We start from the raw sequence: 26,475 nt of genomic DNA, 5'->3' as shown, positions 1-26,475 counted from the left end.
TGTATTACAAATACGATGTAAAGGCATAAGAATAGAGTTAACAAGGATTGAGGATTGCATGTGCGGTTTTCTTTACAGAGGGCAGTATACAGATTTAAGTTAAATAATGATTGTGTCTTTATAAAACTTAAGAAAATGTATTGGCCTATTCGTTTTGAATAATGCAATGAAAGCAAGTGAAATAGAGGAGTATCAGAAGAAGACAGAGGGTGTGTGGGGGAGGGGGGGGGGGGGGGGGGGGGAGGATTGACATTTATGGTTGCTATGAGGAAGATTTAGGTGGTGGAAATAGTTGTTTTAGAAATATTAGAACAAATCAATACAAATAAGGATATAAAATACATGAGAATCAATTCTTTGTGTATTCAATTTCCGTTTTTAATTTTTCTTTATTATTATGAAAATATATGCAATACGTTTTTTTGTAATCAAATACACAACAGCGACAGAGTAAGAGGAGGACCGAACCGAGATTGTACAATGTATATATGTTTGTGGTTACAACAAGCAGTCTTACTCAAACATTACGTGAAATAATGGAAGACACCTTAAAGTACTCGAGAAAATTGCGGGAAAATGAACCTTTTTCAACACCATCTGACAAAACTAAAGAAAACGTTAAATTATAAACTTTCCATTATTCCAAAAAAATTATGTAAGCCATATTTTACATAAACGCATTTTAAACATCATCAACATGCCTATCTTGATTAAAAAAATGTTAATTTAAGTTTGATTTATGGCAAAATATTATAGATTGAATATTTTTGATAGGTTCTTTAGTTCTTACATCATTTTGTATCTGTAGATGGTTTACTCCAATGGAAAAAAATAATAAGGCATTTTGAATAACAGCGCAAAACCAGGACGGTATATAAAAATATTTACAATAGTGCTATTGCGTTAGTAATGGGTATAAAAAGATATAAATACATTGTTATGTTTTTATGCATCAAAAAATATTTACATTCAAGATACAATTTTCAAAAGGAAAATGAGCATCGACAACGAGGTCATAGATAATGTATATGTACATTTAAGGAATGAAAGACCAGACTGCGCCAGATTATAATCGAGAACAATATATACCTTTTCGTTTGTTTTTTTCAAGCTAGTTTACTTAAATCTACATCCTGTCGACAAATGAATACCTACAGTCGCCATAATTACAAGCTATAAATTACTATTATTTTTAAACCGCTCTTGATTTATATCAAAAGTTGTGGGATAAAAATCAAGAGAATAATGGAGTATATTTGTTCAATCAATCTCAATTTCAACTCAATAATTTCATATGTGTATAAATATTGTATTTGCATTTGACTAAAAATGACTTTGTTCCCTCTAAAACATATCGAAGTGTCATTTTGTCTTCTTCCCCCACAGATAATAATAACATCATTGAGCATACATTTGCACCAACGTAACAAATAGCGTTTTGGGAATGTTTATATGACAACAAACAATGAAAACCTATACACAAAAGAAAGAAATAAGGCACTTCATATAGCTTTGATAAACTCTGAGACACCGTAAGGATCGTAAAAATCGATATCAATCCCGACTGTCTACATTTTTACAAAACTATCTGACGCCCCCAAAATGGTTATCACGCCATTTGACGTTACAAATTAATTGAGCACTACTTTCAGCAAAAATGTTCTGTGACGCTCAACATAATAGGTCTCCAGTAGTCATCAACAAGTCAAGAAACTGAACAGGCTCTAAACAGTAGACAAAGCCATTGGTCATGTTGAAAAGGCGAGTTTGGCTATTAAACTCAGTTCGAGTTGGGCACAATACTGCTTTGTTGGACAAGTTATGACAAAGTGAAATCAAGTTTGCCAAACTTTCTGTATACATGGCTCTGATAGTAGAAAATCAAGAGCGCCCTCATTCACGCGTTAATAACTATACAGTTCCTGTCTTCTTCTTTCAAAAACCTCTTTTGGTTAGAGATGCAAAATATCGATGTCATGCTATCAGCTTCAGCTATCAGCCGTTTATTACATCGTATTTTTTCAAACATGGATTCATGTATGTTTATGGCACTATGCATAATTATGAGACAGAACCTTGGCACAATAAAAATCGGTAGATGATCTATCAGGTCCTGATATTGTTTCTTCAAATGTAATGATGATACATAGTATATCATTGTGGCTAGGTCTGTGGCTGGTAAAGAATATTCTCAACCATGACAGTGCTGTCAGGTTCTTCTGCGGTCGGTTGTTCATCTACATTATCCGATGAAACATAAAGCTCATTCTCCACCATTGTCTCATGAAAACACGGAAGAGAGCCCTGCAATCGCATGCTCATATTCAGAGTCCCCAGCCCACTATCCCTAGGGTCAACGTCCGCGTATGCGTAGTCTGCTGAGCTATACACATGTTCCTTGTCGATTGCGAACGACAACTCACTAAGTGGTTCCGGTTCATAGATATGTTCTTCCGGTTTGATCATCGCATCACGTGAGGTTCTCCTAGGCAACGCGGGCTGTTCTCTGTTATCAAGCAGCTGCGACTCGCGTAAGCGTCGAAAGTCGTCCTCGGTGATCTCGTAGATGTTACGATCAGGGTTCTGTTGCGGGTTGTAGAGCTCATTGACCACCATGATGGAGCTGTTCCTGTTACTGCCACAATCGTCGTCATCCTTTAGCGCTAGACGACCGTTGGGCACCTTGTCGATTGGTGAGTGCAGGAGAGCTGTATCCTCCACAAGGAGATCATTCTGGAACTCGTGGTAGCTAGCGTACTCGTGCTCGGAGGTGCTCCCAGGAGTTCGGGCGCGGTGCATGGGAGTGGAGTGAAGACTAGCTCCTCCTTGGCTAGTCGTCTCATACATGTGTGGTTCAGCATTCATCGCCTCCTTCTGTAGGTGGGTTGGAGTCCAGGAGGATCGGAGGTGGAGCGGGCTCCAGGATGACCGAACATGGAGCGGCTTGCGTTCGTACTTCGACCTCCTGTAGACAAAACAAACGCATTGATGAATTACAAACTATTCATCTACATCATAACTTTTCCCCTTTAATTAGGCTTTCACTATGTCTTTCATAAGATATTCCCTTTTCGATTTGTCTATTTCTAAGTTGGCATGTCCCATTTACCTTTCGGTTATCTTTATAAAAGCCCTCCTGAAACCCGACGAAGTACCATAATCCTATTCTTGTAAAGTTCTTGTAAAGAATTGTTTACGAATTTGTTTTCCTCCATCTATCATTATCACTTTATTTTCTAGTCAACGATTTAACATCCCCGGAAAGGGAACATGTACGTCACAACTTCATAAAAATTTAAAAGCTAGTTCCATAACACGATGCATCCTCTATGTATCAATTTTGACTCTTTTGCGTGTACTAATTTTTTAACCCCTATATAGACAAATACAGCAAAAATGAAATTCATAAGTAGTCAATTAACTAAACGAAAACTGTGAAACTTGGACTTTCTAGAGAGACATTATATCATCTTAGTACATATTAGGTCAAGAGGATGGAGTTTCATTTCAAAATGATGATACATGATAGGAACATTGAAAAAACTGTGGGACTGAACTCTTCAGCGATGTAACAAAGTCTCTGACTTTGAATTATTGTAAGCGAGAAGTCACGAGCTTAGTCCGACGTTTTCTATTCAAATGTTTGATAATGCGGAGAATATAGTTCTGCTTTCTTTTAATTTTCTATTTGTTGCCATATTATGGCAATGAAGAAATAATAAAGTGTCTTAGGTTAAGTATCCTAGGTAATGGAGGTTCATCTCATACCTTTGTCTACAGTAGATAAATAACAAGGTCATCACTATGGCAACCAGTATAATTCCACTGATGATTCCAACAATGATACCTGCAATGAGAAAAGCAAAATAAACCTTAGATGGTGGTGTATTTCTTCTTTCTTTTTAATTGGCTATATCTCCGTCTCTTTTTACCCCCCCCCCCCCCCCCCCCTCCTTCCTCTCCTCTCCCTTCAGTTCACTTCAGTTTATTTTTTCATTTTGTGCACGGCACCAACTTCAGCCAAATGCTGTTCTTCTGTAGGTCCGTGCGCAGAGGTCCCTCTTTTTAAAACATTTATTTGAGGTGTGCACACAATAACACGGATGGTTGACCGTTATCTAAATAAGTCACTAAACTGTATGTTTAATAACATCTATTCAGCACGAATACTAACATTATTTTATAATCATCAAGCTCATCACTATGGCAATTCAAATTTGCACACAGATTTTACTTTTTATATGTTTTCCCCTTTAGTTTTTCCATTCGGCAGGTAAACCATAATGCATAGTAATGGATTAGTTAAAAACTTGTTAAAGTCCTAACTTATATAATTCCCATAGGCTTAACACATATCCCATCCGACTCCAGTAAGCACGGTTAAATATAAACATCGAGAATGTTTACCTGCGTTGCTGCCTGACGACGGGGCCGGTGGCACAGGAGTAGTTTCTGAAGGGGAAAACAAAGTATGTAAACGTATCAATAACAGATGTGAATGTGATTAATTCCCTTTAAACGAATTTGTTCTTAATTTAGCCACAGATGAAGGGGAATTGAGAAACTAATAATCTACTTAGCAACTTACAGCGTTTTCTTTTTTTAATTTGTACTTTTTGTACTTTGCTTGAGAGATCCTAGTTAAATTAATGGTATGAACATTTCACTTATAATGATGGGGACGTCAGCTAAAGCTGTGCTTATGCATGGCGATCTTTTTTTCTATTTATGATTTTATATGACCATACATATCAAAAATTAATTTGTGATGAAGTATATGGAAAATAAATGAACATGAAATAAAATCAAATATATGGGATGAAGATCATCTTATTGCAGTTAAACAGGCCCATACAGTAGCGTGCGCAGGATTTTTTTTTAGGGGGGGGGGGGGTTAACATTTTTAAATCGGGCCAACATTTTCGCAACGACTCGGCCAGTCAGAGGACATATTTAAAAAACAAAAACAAAAACAAAAACAAAGAGGGGGGTTTCCTCCAAAATACACACATAAAAACCCAAAGGGGGGATTAACCCCCCCTCCCTGCGTACGCGCCTGGGCCCATAGATGAAGCTTGTGTCTGGATTGAAGTCAGTGTATAATATATGTTTTATATTCACCACCTTCAGATAGTAAGTTTATTTTCAATTTGTAATGTAGAAAAATATTCATGTGATATCTTCGGCCTGTTAGAAACACAGGTGTCGTTACGAAATTATTTTTAAAATGTCAGCAGGCCGAAATCGTATGCTTTTATGAAATTCCTGTCAATAAAAACAGTGGAAGAAATGTATTGACATGAATTATGATAACCATTATAGTATAGGTTTTGAAAGGTATATTTGTGAAACTTGAACAATTAAAAAAGAGTATAATGGATTAAGAGAGGCAGAGAGAATAAAGTCTGATAAGGATAAATGGATAATATAAACAGTTAATACATGTATGCTTCATTATGATATTATTCATGATCTGATTGTACACATTATAAAAATACCAATACTGTTAGTACAACCGTATGAGTTATCCATATGGTACCAAACTATTACTAATGTTAATTATGAGAAAACTGTGGTTTGTATCAACGACATACATATTAATATGTTGTATGAAGAGATGAATATACATTGTATCAGTCCTGCGTTGTATTTAGTCTTATGACCAGTCAGCAGTCAGGCACAACTTCGGTAACTAAGAACAGGGAATATTGCACAGGGAATATTGCACAGTCAATACAAAGCCCTCATCGTTGAATGCAAAGCAGTGTGTACAAAGAGCATTGGAAAAGTCGACCTGCTCTTGATATAATACATATATTTATGAATGATAATGCTGTGACATAATTATCTTCAACATTCATTAAAGGTAATACAAAGTTTTGGTAAATTTTGAAAATTGGGTGGATAGTGATTCTTTACAATTTTTATATATTTAGATGCCCCTGTGGATGAATTATAAGCACAACAATTTTTAGCCCCTAAAACACTTCTGCTTTTGAGAAAAATGGAATATAAAAATTTACCGGTGCTCCCGGGAAATTAAAAAAAATTAAAATAGCGCCTACGGCCGTACAATAGTAGCTGCGACCATGAAAATCTCAGAATATGTAGTTGTGACATATAATTTCCAAACGCGAATAGCTAATCGGTTGATTTCAGTCAAGAAATATTGTTTTATAGGTTAATTAATATCTTGATCTCGAGAGGGAGCTATACAGCATAAAGAGTTGATTATTGATATTTTCATAACTGTTGACTCGATTGCAACCGCGACAATGATCACTAAGTACTGTTGGATCGCATATGCTTCCAATATTTTTATTTGAACCAAATTCATGACTTCATACCAAAACTTTGTATTACCTTTAATGTTTAGTCTTCTAAAGTACCTTTCGAATGGCAAACACTTGAAAGAAATATATCCACAGCATGTTATTTTGTTCAAAATATATTAATTTCTGCTTCCTTTTTCTTTTTCTTTTCGAATCTCACACAAAATTATAAAATGATGTATGTAAAATAACCATTCTGGCCCAATCCTTCAGAAACTGAGGTGTAGAATAAGAATCCGTTTTGAATGGGTTCACACTGAGGACACAATGACGTCACATCTGACCGCGGGAGGGATATACAGGAGGGAAAGGAAGGGAGAGGGAAGGGGCGGAAGGGAGAGGGAAAGGGGCAGAAGTTCCCCTAATCTGTGCTAATTATATTAAGGTGTCTGTGTATCTTATGCGAGGAGCGTGTAATTCCAGCAATCATTGCGTCGTCCCCCTTCCCTTTCCTCAATTTTCTTGGCGAAGGGGGAGTGGGCTGTAAATAGTCCGTTTAAACAACCGAAGCGAATTCTACATAACGATGAGGTAAATTTTGGACCCGCCGATAAGAAATCTATAATTATGAGGAAGATGACGGACTTGAACTGTAATTCGTTTTAGGAATTTTCTATTTTCTATTCTATCAACCGTCCTCAAGCCGATTATTGCGTGGCCCGAGGGGAAACTTTTAGACAGTCTGAACCGTATATTGTATTTCGCTTGAGAAAGTTGTGGGTAAAAAAACCAAAATAACCGATAAATTGCCGTACGTGATTGCTTTTTTGAAATATCTAAATAATTAGAAGTTAGTAAATCGGATGAAATGCCTCATTAAATAGGTGAAATGTGCCGTTGTAAGTAGTGGTATCATACGCCCAGTGAAGTGGAGAAAACAACTGTCCTACCAAATACATCGGATACACCGGATGTTCCGGTCAAACCGGATTTGCTGGAGATTACGTTACCAAGAATATCATCAGTTGGACTGAGGCGATTAAGGGTATCTACACCCTTTTTTGCTGCAAAAGTAAATGACATATATCTTGTTTAGACTAGGTTAGGTAATATCCGTGAAGCAGTAAGGATAGTGAGCACCCCCCCCCCCCCCCCCCCCCACTCCGGGGTCGGAATGACCCCATGCGTGTTACCAAAATGTCCGGTAAAGGGGTACTTTTCGTGCGACAAAGTCCGGCCCGAGAATTGTAAAAAAAAAGGGGTGTATTAACTTTTCACCCGGAGATTTCTTTAAAAAGGAGGTGTTTTTTTCCTTTTTTCGCTCATCTCTTTGGACTTCTGAGAAATTATTCCGAATTTAGGGGGGTACATTGAGCATTTTTCATGATTTAGGGGGGTCTCCAATGCAGGAAAAGCCAGCAAAAAGCCCGCGAAAGGGGGTTCGGAAATGTTGGCAGTCCTCAGATAGGGGTGTTTTCAAAAAGAGGGAACGAGCATATTACAACTCATGATCATGATGAAAGTGCGACCATTTTCATTAGAATTGTAACCGACTCGAAAAAAATTTAGTGAGCAGGGTTTCTTAACATCCCTATTGGTATTCTAAAGATTTACGCAATACCAGATACATTGATGTAATTTAAGAACTACTTTAACAAAAAACATAATATTCTGTTTTTGTTTTAGTTCATTGACGAACGGGCCTTTTAGAAATGTGTAAACTAGATAACTACTTGTGTTAAAGTGACCCTTCATTTGATTTGATATTGCTGTAAACGAGACAAACCGAATCGCGGATAGTACCGGTGAAGAACTGTGCCTAACCGTTACAGTCAGCTGCACACGAGACGTCAGATGTATGACGTAAAACGGCATCAGTGAATTATGTAGTCTCTGACATGCCATAAAGAGAGTGACATTGTACCCCGAAACAAGGTGTATAATATGAACAGCGTATTCGTTGCATAAAATTACTGGTTTACATCAGCCGATCGCTTGTACAGTTTCGATTAGCGCAGGCAAGAGCGCTATGGAATTGACGCAGCGTATGCAACGCCCGCGAATACAACAATAAAACACGTGCACACTCAATGTTGTACCTGTGCATATCGGAGGAACACTGTTCCACTTGAATCCGCTGGTGTGCGTCTCACTTTTGACACACTGCGTCTTCTTCGCGCCTTCTAACTCGAACCCTGGGAAGCAGCCAAAAGTGACGGTGGTGCCGAAACGTGTGAATGTTGTATCAAGTGTGCCGTTCACTGGAGGGGAAAGCTGGTCACAAAATCCATCGGTTGTGCTGAAAACTAGAACAGAGAAAAGAAGGGGGGAAATGAATTACAAAAAAAATGTATCCAAACCCCACGCGTCCATGCGGATCTATGGCGAATAAGCCGCCGAACAGAACTCCCGCATCATCAATACGATAAGTTACTACAAAATTATGAATAACAATACGTGTGTTCTCAGAATGAATCCTAAGACGGTTTTTAAAAAAACATCTTTTTTTTTCTTCAATGGTGTAATACAATAATGAAAACACTTCTTTACATTTGTTGTTTTCGGTTTTTAGCATACAAAGAACGATTTGCATTGATGTACGTATGCTGTAAAAAAAAAAAAAAAAAAAAAAAAAAAAAGGTTACGTAGAAGACAACTAGATATAGGGAGACCATGAGGAAAACAGAGAGAGAGAGAGAGAGGGGGGGGGGGTATAGGGAGAGAAAGAAAAAGAGGACAAGTAACTGAACATTGGAAATGTAAGAGATGAGAAAGAGAGAGAGAGAGAGAGAGAGAGAGAGAGAGAGAGAGAAAGAGAGGGAGAGAGTAGGGGGTAAGGACAGAGCCCGAGGTCTGTAAAGAGAGAGAGAGAGAGAGAGAGAGAGAGAGAGAAAGAGAGGGAGAGAGTAGGGTGTAAGGACAGAGTCTGAGGTCTGTACAGAGAGCGAGAGGAAGAGAGAGGTGAAGGGAACAGGAAGATATTAAATGAAAATCGACGTCTTCTTGGCAAACGGTGATTTAATACACGTTACCTATTTACTCTATATTCAGAAGAAAAGTTGGAAATTGACCAAACCAACCAAATGGACATAAATGGACAGGAACCTTGTCACTGTAAGCTCAAATTACATTGAATATGTATTGCACTAGAACTTAATATTCAAAGTGCATTCGGTACGTTGCATTAAGACAATATTGGAGTATCTGACATACACTATATTTTCGTCAAGTCCATAATATATATATAGATCTAAAAACGGGATGTTCTTCACTTTGACGGTTATATGGCGAATCAACGCTTGTGGGTTGTTTCAAGTGACATGACAACACCAATTTTCAATTTATTTTTTGTTGTCTTTTAAAAAAAAAAAAAATAATATTTAAGTAGCATTGCCTCTAACATGTGGACCTGCACACGAGTATCACACTTATGAAGCCATATGCTACCCCCCCCCCCCCCCCACATACACACACCATTCGAACCGCGTCGATCGTTTCTAGGTTCTGTTTCTCGCGTGCCAAAGATGTTTCCCCCATGGGGAAAGGGGGATTAAGTTTGGCTTTGGAAGCTTGCATCTTTCTGTGTCATCAATTACAGCAGATGCTACAAGTGTCAGGAATATATTAAATCTTTAAAATATGGGTGAAACAAGGTACATTGGCTCACAAGAGAGTCTAGGGACATGGGAGGCTTGCAACTATAAATATACCTTTTATACCTTCGTAATTTCCTTTAGTGTATTTTCCATTTTAGTGGTTTATCTATGTTTGCAAGCAACTATTGTATTCTTTGCCTTTGTATGATTTTATGAAAGTGGTGAATAAATTAAATTCAATTCAATTGTTCTGTATTTATCTTGTTATTTGTATCAATTTTGTAATCATTTTATTTGCATACATTTGTTTGTTTAAATCTTTGCCATCATCATCATCTGATTCATCATCCTTCTTCTCCCCCCCCCCCTCTCTCTCTCTCTCTCTCTCTCTCTCTCTCTCTCTCTCTCTCTCTCTCTCTCTCTCTCAAAGTATCCATCTAATGATATGGTGACGTTTTAAGCAATGAAAACCAATATCGGGAAATACCTGTCTAGCCCCGTGTAAATTGTATGTCATCATAGGTTTTTGCTCAAACGGTTGTTATCAAATCCGGTCACTATCATCACAATGATATATTTTCCTCTTTTTGTTTGTCTACTTTAATTTCGTCTTTGTCTTTTTTGAAATACAAAATATTGTCTCAATGTCCCTCGTAGTGTTAAAACTAAAAGGGCCTTTAATGATCTCTACCATGAACGGGGTTTTGTAAAATAGAGGCGGTGGTAGGGACATAACAACGGAAAGGACTAATTGATCAACCCATCATGAAGATTACCTCAACTCCTGAAAACTATTACCCTTCGCAGTAACGGTAGGGTAGTCCCGATTGAATAGAATTATCTCGCATTACAGATAAGGAACTGGTTACTATGGTGTTAATATAAATATAAATCAGTTTCAATTTCAGTTTTGAGATAATTTTTAACAGAAACGATTAATATAAACACTCATGAAAAATTAAATTAAATAAGAAATTCAATGGGTGGTATTCTCATAAGTTAAGCCGGGACTAAGTCCAGACTAAATAAGAATTTTAGTTCACACTTCTATGGAATGCTAGGTTTCATCTTCCTCCTTCAATATTCATGACAAAGATAATCTACCAAAGACTTTGTAGAAATTTAGTTCATACTCATATTATCTTTTTCTTCCCATTTCATTGCAAAATTATTTTTTTTGACACTTTTCATTGAAGGATTAAAATAATCTGTACAGGGTAAATTAGTTTGCAACAGGCACTCCATAAAAGTGTGAACTAAATAAGTACGCGCTAACTTAGTACGCGCTACCGGAATACCACCCAATATACTTTACCATAATGTATTTTTTGCAAATCATTAATCAAATTATAAAAGAAAATATAAACAATTTATTGTTGCAAATCATGTGTGCTTTTTTTAAAGGAAAACTGTGAAAATTGAGGGATCCACTGAGAAACAAGGCCCTGTCTTTCTCTCCCTCTCTCTCTCTCTCTTTCTCTCTCCCTCTCTCTCTCTCTCTCTCTCTGTATCTCCTTTTAGCCGTATTTAAAAAAAAGCTATCTATAATTATCTTTCTATCTGTTCGTTTATCTATCCATCTGTATATCTATATATCTATCTCTGATTCTATATTTCCCTCTTCATCTCCATCCTTATCCTCTCTCTCTCTCTCTCTCTCTCTCTCTCTCTCTAAGTCCCACCATCTCTGTCTCTAACAGTTATGATGGTAATTTGTTTGTAAAGACAGTGCTTTACCCAGTACCTGATTCAGAATACTTTTTCTGCCTCTGTTTCTCATTTTCTCTGTGTGCCTCTTCCCCTCTCCGTTCTGTCCTTGCCCTCAATTCTTTATATCTTCCCCTCTCCTGCATAAACACCTGCAACGCATAAAAGCCTATTGTCATGCCTACTTGAATGTGCCATAATTTCCTTCAAAAACTAAGTCAGCTGCACTTAAACGAGGTCTACAATAGCCGTACCCTTTCCCTTGCCCCCTTATATTTAATGATGAAGGTTGAAGATTTGCCAGGTTCCAAATGAAATCTTTGAAAAGACGTTGCCAAGCTTTCAGTTTCATGAGGTGTAAGGGAAAACAGAAGACCGAATTGTCAGAGCTACATGAATGTTTCGCAGTCCCTGGGGGTTAATGTCGAGTATTAAACAGAAGTTGATCTTTCTCTATTGTCTGTGCAGATTTTCCTAGAATGCATCCATTTTTTTTCTTTTCTTTTTGCCATTTTTGGGGTTGCCTGTTTGCTGAAATATTATGCCACAAGTGCTGTGTGCAAGTTATCAAGTTTTGCGATGGCTTTTCAATTTTGGGCTAACCATCTGTTTTAATTCCCTTCAGAAGTTTACCTCCCTATTGTAGCTCATGGCATCAAGAGGTTTAAAGTTGATAATTCTTGTTAATGCGGTGATTATGAAAATCATTCTTTATTGTTAGGAATTGAATTCATGATCTCACCTGTAGATTTTGATATTAGGAAATGATGAATAACACACGTTGTCCTTTGTAGTGTGTACCCTCAACTATGTTCTCATAATTTCAAATATTAAGCTCATTTATTTGTTTGAAGCAAAAAAATCAACAGGGTTGGAAGAAGATTTTTCTGTAGCCAGCTCCTTACTAGAGGAAGAAAGTTCGAACAGAAAAACGAGCCCTCGCCTAAAAGCAAACTTACCCGAGTAGTGTTTGGGACCTCCGCAAATTTGGCGGGAATTCCCCGAGCATGCGGTGCTGCATTCATCGTCTGTCACTTTACTAGAGCTGATGTTGCTTGGTAGCTGGCTGCTGCAGTGACAGTTCCTACCCGACATAGCAGCGTATGACATGTTATCGGACCGGCAGAGAGTCAGGCAATCGTCCACACTGTCACTGCCCGCGGATGATGTGAGGGAGAGGATGGGCTGGAACTTGGATCCATCAGCGGGATAGCAGCCGAGGTAGCCAGGCTCTGATTCCATGAAAGAAAAGGAAGTTTGGGTCATTTAGGACTTAAATTTGATGATTCTTTGAATTTAATATTACGAAAAAAAACATTACGGTTGGTTTCTGTGTTTTAATTGTAAGACATCGGAGCGATTCGGCGACACCTCTGCCACAGGACTGGTATAATGATGTCGCGTGTGGTGCTGCGATCGAAAAGCGTGAAGCCCGCAAATGGCTGGACTAGGTAATATAATACAGATTAATTTCTCTATTCGTAAACAAATGAGTTGGTGAAGAGAGGAGTGTCCGAACACACTCGACTCTTGTCACAAGAAATTCGAATAATTGTATGTCAAGAAAACAGATTAATGAAGTTTGAAGATTTATAAAGCAAAGAAAATTGTTATAAGGTGTTGCTCGATTGCTTCGCCTTCTCGAATATTAACTTGGTATTCGGGGACGATACGTCGCAACTCTGGAGAACCTGTGACCGAACACTTCGGTAGTATAGCGGTAACTTTATTGGTGTATGGCTATCAAACGAAATAGCGGAGCTATACCTACCTTTACATATCACCCCAGCGTCTTTAGCATGAGTACATGTAGTGTACTTGTAGTTCGTGAAGTGACATTGTGCAAGACTACTTTCTTCTGTAAACAAAAGTTTAAAAAAATATGTGTCATGGTATTTCCGTTCCCAAATTGTATACCCAGGCATCGTTTGTCAGTGTATCCGGACAGTTGATTGAAGAAATTTACAATCAATATTTCATAAATCTTCTAAAACTTTATGTTTATCAAATGTCCCGACACCCACCCTTCCCCCTTCCCCACCGTATCACCTTTTTTCTAAAGTTTACAGACATTATGCAATACGAAGGTTTTCATAAAGGGTGTGGCTTCTTCTTGCATATGCGCAAAGAAAATATTTTCGAACATTTTACATCTTCAGCGATAAGTAACATGAGGTACGAGGTACCATTTTTTAATAGGCCTATACGTATTTTAAAGTCTAATTCTAAACTGATTCAACAAAACTGTCAACGATCATTGAGATCATCACTGTCGTTTTAGTAGTATATGAACACAAGACAAAATAATACAAAATATAAACGAACCTCCAACGCAGGACATGTAACCGTTGTAATAAACCGGTCCCGTACCGGGTCCAAATTCATCACTGGTCTGAAACCTCATGGCAGCTCCCGGATACCCGGCTTGTCTGCATATCACCATGCCAATCTGAACATCGAAAGAGTCGCCACAGTAGGTCCCCCAAACACCATCGTTGTGGATTTCAATCCGTCCTTCGTTCGGTTTGCTTCCTCCAACCAAACGAACGTCCCCTTTTTTAAATTAGAATATTGGTTACTAAATTGGCCAGTTACAACATATGCCACCAGATAATATTCTCAAACACTATCATTATGGATTTCAACCAACCCCTAGTTTGTTATAATGATAATGTTCAAGTAGATTTAAATTTCCTTCCACCAAAGGAAAGGCTCCTATTTAAGAGTCATCAATAATTTAAAACAAAGTACGGTGAAATCCATCTTTAAAGGCCAGCCAAGATAAACAGGAAAACTGACCACTGTAGACAGTTGGTCTTCCTAGACAAGTTCTACAACACGTATATCTTGCTAGAGAGAGAGGCACTATAGGTGACCCCTATAGACAGGAGGTCTTCATAGATAGGTGGCCGCTAAGACAGGTTTTACTGTATTCAATTTTTAATTTCAATTTTATTTTCCAAAAATCTAAATTAAAAATTAAATTGAAAATATTGTTAAAAATTAAAAAAGACATTGAAATTTCAATCATTCTCGATCTCTATCATACACAGATGAAGGGTGATGGAAATTAACTCAAACATTATAAGCATATAAGAAGCAAAATGTTAGTTGCCTAAAAATCATATTGGTAAGGTGCTGAGTTTCACATAAAAAGTAACTATTTTCCTCTCATACAAAAATACTTTTACCATAATGCCCACCTACATGCCTGTACTGTACGGCGTTACTAAATTGGTATAACCAATAGACCTGCGTTAATACATTTATAATGCTATACTAATATTTCTGAAACTTTGAAGCTTCATGATTTGTTCAGGTAATAACATTTTGTGATCACTAAAAAAGTGTTCATGAATTGATTGGACTACCTTCACGTTCAATAATACTGAAAAATAAACAAACAACACAAAACAAAGATAATAGAGCATGAGTTAGTTTCGATCAGTTATTTACTGCCAGAAAAGTTAAATAGCGATGAATGCCCAAAATATGTATCAGTTCATGGACAGTATTCGGGGAAGAGATGAGTCAAACAAAATATTGTGAAATAAACACATGTTTGATAATTACCTGAGGCATTCGCCCACACCATTCCAGAAATACAGCAAACATAAAAGATCCCCAGTTCGATGACAAAGCCTAGACTCACAATAGCGCTTCGCTGAACCATCATCGTGATGTCTGCAAACAGATATTATAAAAGGAGAAAATGAAACAGTATTGCATTAGACTCCAAAACAGGTTATTAATGAGTATTGTCCTAACAGCATGATGCTTGCAACCTTTTGCTAACACAATGGTGTAGATACGTTGTTTTCACAGATATCAAAGTATCATAATTTCAATTTCAATTTCATTTTTTTCCACAGATTCATAAAAGGCAATATAAATTACAATCACATATAAAAGCATTACAACAAAAGATGAACATGCAGAGGGGGTGATCAAGAACCACAGAGTTTTATCGGGGATCATCCCCTGCTTAAAATTACAATATCAAAATACAATAGGTAAAAAAAATTAAAAAAACACATACAAAAACATATATAAATATTACATGCAAATCTAATGTAATGAATTGATTATGATTTTAACAGCGTAAATCTCCTAGAGTTATTGTTTGAAGAGGGGGTTATCAACCGAAATCCTTATCATGGTAATCATTATTTTGATGAGAAGCTGGACAAAAAAGAGTGGTAAAGAGATTATAAATAGGGATACAGATCGATTTGGATGGGAATTTGCTAACAGAAAGCCATTGATGACTGATAACATAGGGAGCGGCAGAGAGAGAGAGAGAGAGAGAGAGGGAGAGAGAGAAAGGGAGTGATAGAGACATAGACAAAGAAAAATACGAAACTAGACTTCGGTACAAATAAACGCATATGCATATGTATGTAACAGTAGACAGGAGTAGTGATTAAAACAAGAGATAAATTATATCAATTCGAAACAGGTTAAAAACAAACCCTTACGAACACAACACAATAGTAATCGGAGACAAATCAACCGCAGCATAAATCGATGTACTGTTTAACTTGTGTCTGTAAAGGAAGCTTTAGAACAATCTATAACAACACTCCACACACGGTATCCTAATTATTGAAATGATGAGCAGGAAATAGGTCCAGTTACAAGTTCTATTGTAGTCCTTCAACAAAACTTGGAATATCCCCAGGTATAATAATAATTATAACTAGACATTGAATTCATTACAGACATGAATGAGATAATTTACCGATTTGATCGGTATAGAAACTCAATTGGTGATTTGGTCAATTAGAAAGATCTGACCCTCTTTTCATATAACACGCACATGTGCAAGCTCAATAGGATATAAAGTTTTTCACCCGACACTTCGGCCTGTAGGCCCACTGACTGGACGAGGATATCAAACAGATTGCTTGATAGTGGAGATGGCGGGACTTAGTGTGTTTAGGTCCATGGTTTAGGTTAGTATGGAATGGAGAAAAAAAAACGCAAATGGACTTTTATAAACATTACACATGACGAACTCATTTGGAAATTTGGTCTAAAAAAAAAATCACACCTGCCATTTATACAAATGCAGTCCCCCGTGAAGCGCGCACGGGCATGGGTACGTCCAAAAATTTACCCATGACGTCAAGCATACCAAATACCATCTTAAATGACTATACATGGCGAAAATATAACTGAAAGGGAGATAGCACGTACCTTGCAAGTTAAATTAGCAATAACCTTTTGTAACAGTCTAAACTGAAAACAAGAATATATACACCACAACGCTCATTAACTAAAATAAGAAGAAGGGAAAAAAGAGAAAAAACAACAACAACAACAAACCAACCACAAGCACCGTCACCAAAAATAAGAACAACACAACATATGTGTAATAAAAAAAAATATTACAAAAATATGGCTTTACTACTAATGAAAATGAAAAAGTCCTTAATAATTATTGTTTTAAAGCTTATCTGCCGTAGTTTATAGGAGGGATTAGACTGCCCTGTAAGGTCACTGGACAGATGGTTATCTCATCAACTCAGCTCTCAGTTAACATAAGAAAAAGAGGATCATGGGGGACCAATGGTCACCAATTAGGCATTGTTTGTTATATAGAGGGCGCAAGTAGCTACAAGTAGTGCAGTGGGCCTTTAACGTAAAAGGACTAAAAGGCCTATATGCCATTCTAAAAGTTTGTAACTCTTCTTCTTGCGATTGATTTTGTTTTGTGTCATCTTTACCAATTGCTCATATCCATCCTAAAGCATATCATATAGCCCCTGTTTTAATTTATACATAAATATGCACACGTATTTGATAAAACAACGCTTTTCAACCTTTGTTTTTGTTTTATACTCGAGACCCACCTTTCAAAAACTTAACCAGAACAAACTGACAAAAGTGACACTGTCAGTAACTACGACATTACTAATTTCATAAAGACATTAATCTTCGGGAAAAATAGCATGTAACAGTTTTAGAAGAAATCTAGCTGTATCAAGTAGAATCAAACATTATTTATAAATACATGTTCAAATAAATAGTGAAATAACGTATAAATAAGACTGTATCAACTCACCGATAGCACACTGTGTTATTAAAGTTCACCAGGAGGATAAATTCAGCATTTAGCTGTGATAACACACTACTTCTTGCTTCCAATCAATGAAATGCAAATCGTTTAGAAGTAATAATAATAATCCTCAGACTGTTTGTATGTACCGCATTCCACTAACTATTTGAAGTCAGTGAACCGTGATATAGTTTCCGTCATTTCACCTTCAAAAAGAATATGATGGGAAATTTGGATTGAATAACCATGGCCAATCCAAATATTATAAGGAGTGTTATTTTGAAGGCAGTTTGTATTGAGCCACCCACCGATGAATCTGTATGGGTAAACAATGACTCACTTTTACAGAAAAAACATCTATAGGTTGATAGACCATAACGGTGTCAACTTCATGCGAATATTTGAACAAATGTTGATAACAATCACCACAAAACCGCTGTCGGTTCAGGAAAGAGTATCTGAATCAACCAATAATTATAAATAATTGCTGATCTGCTGATCCCTACGGCGATTAAAATAAAACTCTTTGCAAATCGAAAGTCAAGATCAGATAAGGAGAGACATGTGCTGGTTTGCTTCAAAGTGTCAGAAAGTTTCTAGACAATATATCTGTTTTCCCCGAAATGGTTCTCAAAAGCTCCACTTGCCCCCAAGGCTCTTTATTTGTCAAGAGGGAGGATGAGGGGTGAGGGGTGATGGGAGAGAGGCCAGGGAGAGGGGGCTCTGAAGTGCCCCCCCCCCCCCAAAAAAAAAAAAAAAAAAAAAAAAAAAGCAGACAAACAATTAAACAAACAAACAACAACATCGAACAAAAAGAAAAACACTGGATAGACCTAGGGATCGTCGATTCTTGCTTAAGAAGTAGAAATTAAGCTCAATCCAGAAATCAAACACAGATTATAATAAAATGCGTTATTCTTCTGGTTAAAATTTCATGTTGCATTTGATTTATATATTGCTATGTTTCTGCGCATTCGTGCTAGCTGGAACTAGACTCATATCCCCCCCCCCCCCCACAAAAAAAAAAAAGGAAATAAGATAATAGACAACAAGATGGAACTTAAGCTGGCACAATGTTGCATGAATAACTTTCGGTGTCTAATTATAATACAACAGTCATCGTCCCAGGTTTAGACCTTTTGGCGGAGAAAATGAGAAAAAGTTCGGATATAAAAATGACTGTGCAAGGGCACCATGACGACATCCTTCCCTTCCTATTTCCTCCCAAGCCCTCCCTCCTCCGACCCTCCCTCCAGCTTTTGTGTCGCCTGTTGTTGTTGTTGTTGCTTTTGGGGTGTTTTTGTCGTGGGTGTTGGCTTTGCTCTACTCGTTATTCGATCATGATATTGGCATTTGTAGTTTACTATATTGATAGTTAGATGTATTTTACAGTCAAAACAAAAGGAAATGACACTCTAATATTTATAACACGTTTGTGAATGACATGCGCTTTTCACGTCACAGCTGCCGGACCGTTCAAGCATACCGGGTGGATTAAAGTTGTATGATCCTATCTAATATCGTATGTTGATTATTATGATAGATATTTACAGTCAAAACAAAAGTAAAATATGACACCTAACCATACTAGTACACAGCAATCGGGAGCACCATTCTTATATGACATGTGTTTAGTTTTTACAAGTCCACTGCGGTCATAATGCAAGCTAATTAGGTAGATTAAAGTCATGATACTGCTTTATATTATATTGATTGTAAGATTTAAAAACAAAATCAAAATAACATAATACAGAACAATGCCAAACAAAAATAGCCCATCCGTTTATAAATAATGACGTGAGTTCTGTTTTCACAGGTTCAGTGCAGTCGGAATTCAAGCATGCCGGGTGGATTGGAGTCATGATTCTAGTTATTGTATTATATTGATAGCAAGATGTCAAAGCAAAATCAAAATAACATAACACATAATTAACAACACCAAACAAAAATGGCCCATCCGTTTATAAAATAATGACGTGAGTTCTATTTTCACAGGTTCAGTGCGGTCGGAATTCAAGCAAGCCGGGAGGATTAGAGTCACGATTCTAGTTATTATATTATATTGATAGTAAGATGTCAACAACAAAAATGGCATGACACAGAATTCACATCACAAAAATAACCTAACCGTTTATAAATGACGTTTGTTTGTTTTCACAAGTTTATTGCGGTCGGAATTGACGCAAGATCAGGAATATTGAAATGACCATGACGTGTCTTTCTTCAACACGTTCAAGACAGACAATAAACAACAACACTGCCTTCGTCTTAGCGGATTCACGTCATGGGCTGTGACAGGCATGACTAGCATAAAATCAAGTAAGGGACTAAGGATATGTTTTGTTGTACACTATTACAGAGCAGTTCCATTGTGAGGCCCTAATACTGCGTAAAATAGAGAAGTAGTCGTAGGTTTGACATGGTACCTTAAGGGGGGGGGGTGAATGGAGCACTCCGTCGTTATTTCGGCATTCGGTGACTATTTCCTGCGAAATAAGTACATCTATATCTATCGGCAAATATCATAATTCTAATACCTATTTCTATTAAAAAAAAAATCTCTAAAATGTACATGTATGACACTTATAAAACTGAACTTCAGCTCCTGTGATGGTTGTTAACAGACATTGCATGCGCCATTATTCCAAAACGACGTTTGCACCCCCCCCCCCCCCCCATTTTGTCTCAAGTTCGTGTCGATTATATTTCTTTGAATTTGAATCAATTGGAATTGGATTTGGAACATGAATTTGAATACCACCGTGACGGAAGTCGTTGACGCAGTCGTATGTACGTCATTAGATAATATGCAACAGGCGTTATAGGACCTCCTGCGTCAAACTAGAAAACACGCCCTTACTAGGGGAGTGCAGGCAAAGATCTTGGAACTCAGAGATCCAGGACTCGAAACCAAACCAGTGGGTGAAACGAGGTTTTCTTGGCATATCAAGAAGAAGAAATTTATATCAAGCTGACCGCTGAAAGGAAGTTTGTAGGAAGTCTGCTAGCACCTACTGGGGTCGGGGATAGGGAAGGGTAGGAACTTGCAAGCACTCCCACATTAGCGAAGGGCTTATGAGGAAAAAATGGGTGTTACCTTACAGGATAGGAATAAAGATAAGAGAGAGGGAAAAGAGGGGGCGAGAGAAAGAGAGAGAGAGAGAGAGAGAGAGAGAGAAGGGGGAAGAGGGGGTGAGGGAGAGAGTGAGAGAGAGAGAGAGAGAGAGAGAGAGAGAGAGGGTGAGAAAATGATAGTAAAGGTATGGAAATAATTGTTAAGTAGAGTGAAAGAGAGAAGAAAAAAGAGAGAAAGAGAGACACGGTTTTAAAGGGCGTAACCTGCCCGTGACCCCCTCCCTATCCCCAACAGAAACTGACAAACGTAGTAACCTTTCTTCACTATCTTTCTTCATATTTTCCATTTGTATTACTTAAAATTAACTCTTGTTCATGACTTAGCAGATTATTTATTTCCGTCCCCCTCCCCCTTATTGTGAAAATCCTGGATCCGCCCCTCCCGCTGTATGTCCTTTACTGAGCAAGGGGGAATGTGTGGGAGGTGGGGTGACGTGTCAAGGGATAAAACAATGCAGAAGTAAAGGGGCACTTTGAATGACACTTTCAGGAAGTGGTTTAATAGTCTTTTTTCCCTATTCTTTATAAAAAAAAACCTTGCCCCATCAGGCCATTCTACACTTAAAATCGTCAACTTTAGAACCTTCCACATGATTATGTACACGGGCAATGTGCGACGTGCGTGTTTAACCAGGCGATACCTCCCTTCGTAGGGCAAAACGACAGGTTTGACATTGATTAAAACAAGATTGCCCAGAGTGATTCATATTTTAACTAACCACAGCAGTACATGGTCGACAGATTCTAGACACACCGGTGACGAATCGAAGCTATGAGGCACAATGTGTTAGCGTGTGTATTTTCATATACGAATTACTAGCTGTAGTTTTACGTATAGGTACCAAATATTCCCTTTTATCTCCGATATTGTCTGTCATTTACAATTTGTGAATTTCTTGTAATGCCCCCATTTATAATTTAGTGCATGAAATAAAATGAAATTATAAACTATATGCCCTTCTCCAAGTATCCATTAAATAGATATCTGCATAGGCCTATGTATTTCGGGGAGGGGTCGGGGCAGGGATACATGCCCCCAACCTATGCGCCCCCATCATCCCTTGGTGATGTTAGTAGAAGAAGGCGGGTAGTAGTAGTACTAGTAGTAGTAGTAGTAGTAGTATAATATCATTAGTAGTAAAAGAAGAAGTAATAGTTGTAGTAGTAGCAGTATCAGTAGTAGTAACAGTATTATTATTAGTAGTAGTAGTAATAGTAGAAGTAGTAGTAGTAGTAGTAGTAGTAGTAGTAGTAGTAGTAGTAGTAGTAGTAGTAGTAGTAGTAGTAGTAGTATTAGTAGGAGTAGGAGTAGTAGTAGTAGTATTATAAGCAGCATCAGTATGACAGCAGCGTTGTTTTAAAGGTATTACAAAGTTTTGGTATGGGGTCATGAATTCGGTTCAAATTAAAATATTGGAAGCATATGCGTTCCTACAATATTCATTGATCGTTGTCGCGATTGAAATCGAGTCTGAAGTTATGAAATTATAAATAATAAACTCTTCATGTTGTATAGCTCCCTCTCAAGGTCAAGATATTAATTTAGCTATGAAACAATGTTTCTTGACTAAAATCGACCGATTAGCTATTCCCGTTTGAAAATTATATATCACAACTACATATTATGAGATTTTCATGGTCGCAGCTACCATTGTACGGCCATAGGCGCTATTTGAAATTTATCAAAATTTACCGGGAGCACCGGTAAATTTAAATATTCCATTTTTCTCGAAAACAGAAGTGTTTTAGGGGCTAATTATTTTAGTGCTTATAATACATCCACAGAGGCATCCAAATATATCAAAAAAATTAAGATTCACTATCCACTCAATTTTCAAAATTTCCCAAAACTTTGTATTACCTTTAACGAATACACAATTATATCAATAATTTATATTATTGGCAATGTGGTACAAATTGCGGTTTAAGAATTATCGAGGCTTGTTGTAATTGGCTTTCTAAAACTAATTGGTTTCATGGAACCCATAACGAATTGATCAAAAAGCTATTAAAGAAAATGTCCTTGTATTTGTCATTATTTACTTTGGAAACTTGACATCTCAAGTCCGGTTTGGAAAAGGATAGACCTTAAAATTGTTTACAGTAAATGTATCTATTTTTTTTTCTCTCTCTCTCTCTCTCTCTCTCTCTCTCTCTCTCTCCTAGCTCGGCCTATGCCTCTGTGTCTCCTTCTCTCTCAATTCTTGTGTTTACTACAGGAAACAGGAAACGTTGTAATGAGTATACAGTGAATTTATTCTCTCTCTCTCTCTCTCTCTCTCTCTCTCTATATATATATATGTATATATATCTTTCTCTTTCTCTCTCTATGTCTCTCTACCTCTTTTTTTCTTTCTCTCTCTCTCTCTCTCTCTCTCTCTCTCACGCTCTATCTATCCATATCTCTGCCTCTACTTCTGTCTCTCCTTCTCTCATTTTTTGTTAATGTTTTTATTTTTATGTTTTATTACTTTTCTCTCTTTCTTTCTTGTTTCCCGTCATTCTCTCTTTACTACAGGAAACAGGAAATGCTTAAATGAGTTTTCCTTGCGAGGATCACGATTCACCCAAAGTCAATGAACTTAAAACCGAAATTCTTTTTAGTAGTATATTTCTTTTTTTTCTCTCTCTCTCTCTTTCTTAATTTTCGAATTATTCGGCGCTATAAAAACAATGAATCATTTTATGTCTATCTTTACTCAGGAACTCAAACAAAACACCACAAATCAAATTTCAAATACATTATAGATATAAATATATATATATATATATATCGAACTACCAGTATTCAATTAAAAGTCCGCGGCATAGACTATTTACTTTGGTTTTTGCATATAAAATAATTGTGCTTGCCTTATTTTGCAGTCGGCACATAGAACCAGTAGCGGATCCAGGGGAGGGGGCAAAAAGGGAGTAAAAAACTATTAAAGAAGATGGGCCTACCCCCTGGGAAGTAAACAAAAGGTAAACTTTTTTTTTTTTTATTATTCCTTAAGGAGGGGGGGGGGGGGTGTTGAGTAAACCAGGGTACCTGGTAAGAATTAATTCCTTGAAATGCTAGAGCGCCATAATGGCAGCCAAGGTAAAGTGAGGGATACTAATTGTGGAGCACCAGGAGTGTCAAGTCTGACATACATGAGTGCATTTTATTATTAGTGTTATTATTATTGTTATGATGATGATTATGATTATGATTATTATTATTATTATTATTATGATTATTATTATTATTATTATTATTATTATTATTATTATTATTATTATTATTGTTATTATTATTATTGTTATTATTATTATTACTATTATTATTATTATTATAATTGTTATTTAACAAATAGATACAATTTAAAAAGTAGCGGTTACGATGTTTAGTTGCTCTTCGTACGTGCGATTATAATTCTAACAAAGTTATGCCTCTTAATATTCAGGTTAGTCCGATGACTAGAAGTCCATGCCTAGTCACTTTGACATACACTTCAGATGAGAGAATTTATTTTAATTCATGAAAAATCCATGTCGGATGATGGCGTATGTAAGAAGATATTTTATGAAACAAGGAAATGAATCAACATCATCCGGAAACAAACTGAGACAAACAATATTCCGTCAAAGAGGCCTGTGTTCTTCTAGTTTCTGCTCAATTGGAAAATCCTTAAAGGAATTATTTAAAGGCCGCACGTAATTTTCTAAATTTTATCTCATTTATTTCATTTAAGAATAAGGAAATACGGATATGACCTTTAATATGATATTAGTCATGGTGATAATACTAATGGGAGGGCATTAAAAGACATTGTCTTACTAAGGAGCCCGAAAAGACAGGTGAATAATAAGAAGGAGATGGATAATCATAGTATCATAGTACACATGCTCAACTCCCTGGTGAGGAATCCAGCTTGTCGCCTATTTTACGGGCGCGCATGTTTTAATCCAAACACAATGAACATCAAATTAACATCCGGGTTAAGAGGAGCAATGAAGTAAAAATCATCACCCTCAAGGACATAAGTGCTCCATTACGATACCTCTTCACTTGAGAGAACCCTTCGTCAATTGTCACTATGTTTCATTATGTTTATAGGAAATAAATGGACAAGTGCCAAATCTAGTCAGGGACACATTCATTGTACAGAATAACCTCTATTATTATATTAACGTGATTTAAAGGCAAATTCAAAAATTCCTTGTGCATCAACTTTTTGAATTATGCTCTAACACGGTCGTGTTTCAAAAGCCAATCCAATCTTTGTCATGAGTGCATTTGTTTGAAAAAACTGAAAATTATTAAAAAGAAAACAGAGGGAAGAAAATCTTTAAAATAAATCGGACCATAATAAGAAAGTAATTAATGTTTGAAATTATGAGATCACTAAGTTTATGTGAATTTCAAATTGGCAATTTGGTCAGTGGATTGCCACATACATGAAGTCGTGGTCAACTTCAGACAAAACGAATTTCGTATGACTCAAGTGGGTCTTTTCTTTTGATACAACGTATAATAATTCGTTATCCAGAATATTATTTGAGTATTTCCCGAAGGGAGAAGAACAATTAATTATATTTTTGTACACACTAAATGGGAGAATTGTTATAATCGTTGTAATCTGGCAACCAAATTATCAATTCGAGATTTGCATAGATTCAGTATTCTCATATTTTAATAAATTGGTTCGATTTATTTCAAAGTTTCGCCATTCTGTTCTCTTATTTTTTTGCTTTCATACATAATTAGTAAACTTATTACAAAAGCGAGGTTGCCCTAAATTAAAACCACTCATCACTTAATTTCCAATCGTTTACAAATGCGGTATTAATAGAGTGTATAACAGGTAATACAGATAAGCCATCCATGCGTGAATTTTGAAACTAATACATTTCATTCATATTCTAAATTGCGTGTATTAATCATAAACCACAGACTAATTTTATAAAACCTTGCAAAGCTAGATGTTAACTCATTACATAGGCTATAATAACTAGTTCCTTCACAAAAAGGCAATACTTAATAGACGACTCTTCGGAGGATATCCGACATAGCAACACGTAAAGTATGCAAGGTGGATTCCATCACACTATGCTGCTAGAGACGGCAGGTGCGTGAAATATTGTGTTAAAAGCAAACCATGTATGCGTTGTGAAAAGAAACGCATTCAAAACACAACGAACATAATTTTAGTAGGCCTATACTATAGTTATTCAATTTAGCTTTATAGAAAACTATTCAATTTGTTTGACGAACTAAATTAATAGCATTACTATGTCCAAACACTGTTAAATTGGTTTAACATAGAATAACAGCGACTATATATAAAACACAATGCTACTGTCTCGACTTACCGATATGCACGTTGCAGTCCAAATACAGCTAAAGTTAGTACTGAGCCAGAGATCGAGTGAGCGGAACATAGATACGAAGGTCGCGGGGGACGGGCCGTGCAGGAAACGAACGGATGACGAGGCACCGTGAAGCAGGGCTCCCTGCCAGAATTGGAAACAAAAGCGATGGTTATTGTAAGAGTAAACTCGTGTGATGTGAGTATTCATTCCCTTTAGCGACCATTGCCAAGTTTTGATCGAGGGAACGAGAGAGAGAGAGAGGGGGATGGAGAGAGGTGTGTGTGTGTGGAGGGGGGAGCCTGAGCGACAGAGATGCAGATATATGCACAGAGAGAGAGGGAGAGACAGAGAGAGAGAGAGAAAGAGA

The 26,475-nt window shown here is 36.9% G+C and overlaps 1 protein-coding gene across 1 annotated transcript; it reads right to left on the bottom strand.

Annotated features, from left to right (window-relative positions):
• Positions 1-369: 369 nt before the first annotated feature.
• On the bottom strand, positions 370-26,433 carry LOC100891736. Its single transcript, XM_030982708.1, has 9 exons — positions 26,109-26,433; positions 15,149-15,259; positions 13,901-14,128; positions 13,347-13,433; positions 12,535-12,807; positions 8,372-8,578; positions 4,408-4,452; positions 3,769-3,847; positions 370-2,965 (listed from the first exon to the last, which is right to left on the bottom strand). Exons 2-9 carry the CDS (start codon positions 15,249-15,251, stop codon positions 2,164-2,166), a joined length of 1,824 nt encoding a protein of 607 aa, XP_030838568.1. The 5' UTR covers positions 15,252-15,259; positions 26,109-26,433; the 3' UTR covers positions 370-2,163.
• Between the last annotated feature and the right edge of the window lie 42 nt (positions 26,434-26,475).

The sequence above is a fragment of the Strongylocentrotus purpuratus genome, unplaced genomic scaffold (genome assembly GCF_000002235.5).
Source record: "Strongylocentrotus purpuratus isolate Spur 01 unplaced genomic scaffold, Spur_5.0 spur5_scaffold_13, whole genome shotgun sequence".
NCBI classification, from domain to species: Eukaryota; Metazoa; Echinodermata; class Echinoidea; order Camarodonta; family Strongylocentrotidae; genus Strongylocentrotus; species Strongylocentrotus purpuratus.
This window is presented reverse-complemented; position numbering and strand designations above follow the sequence as displayed.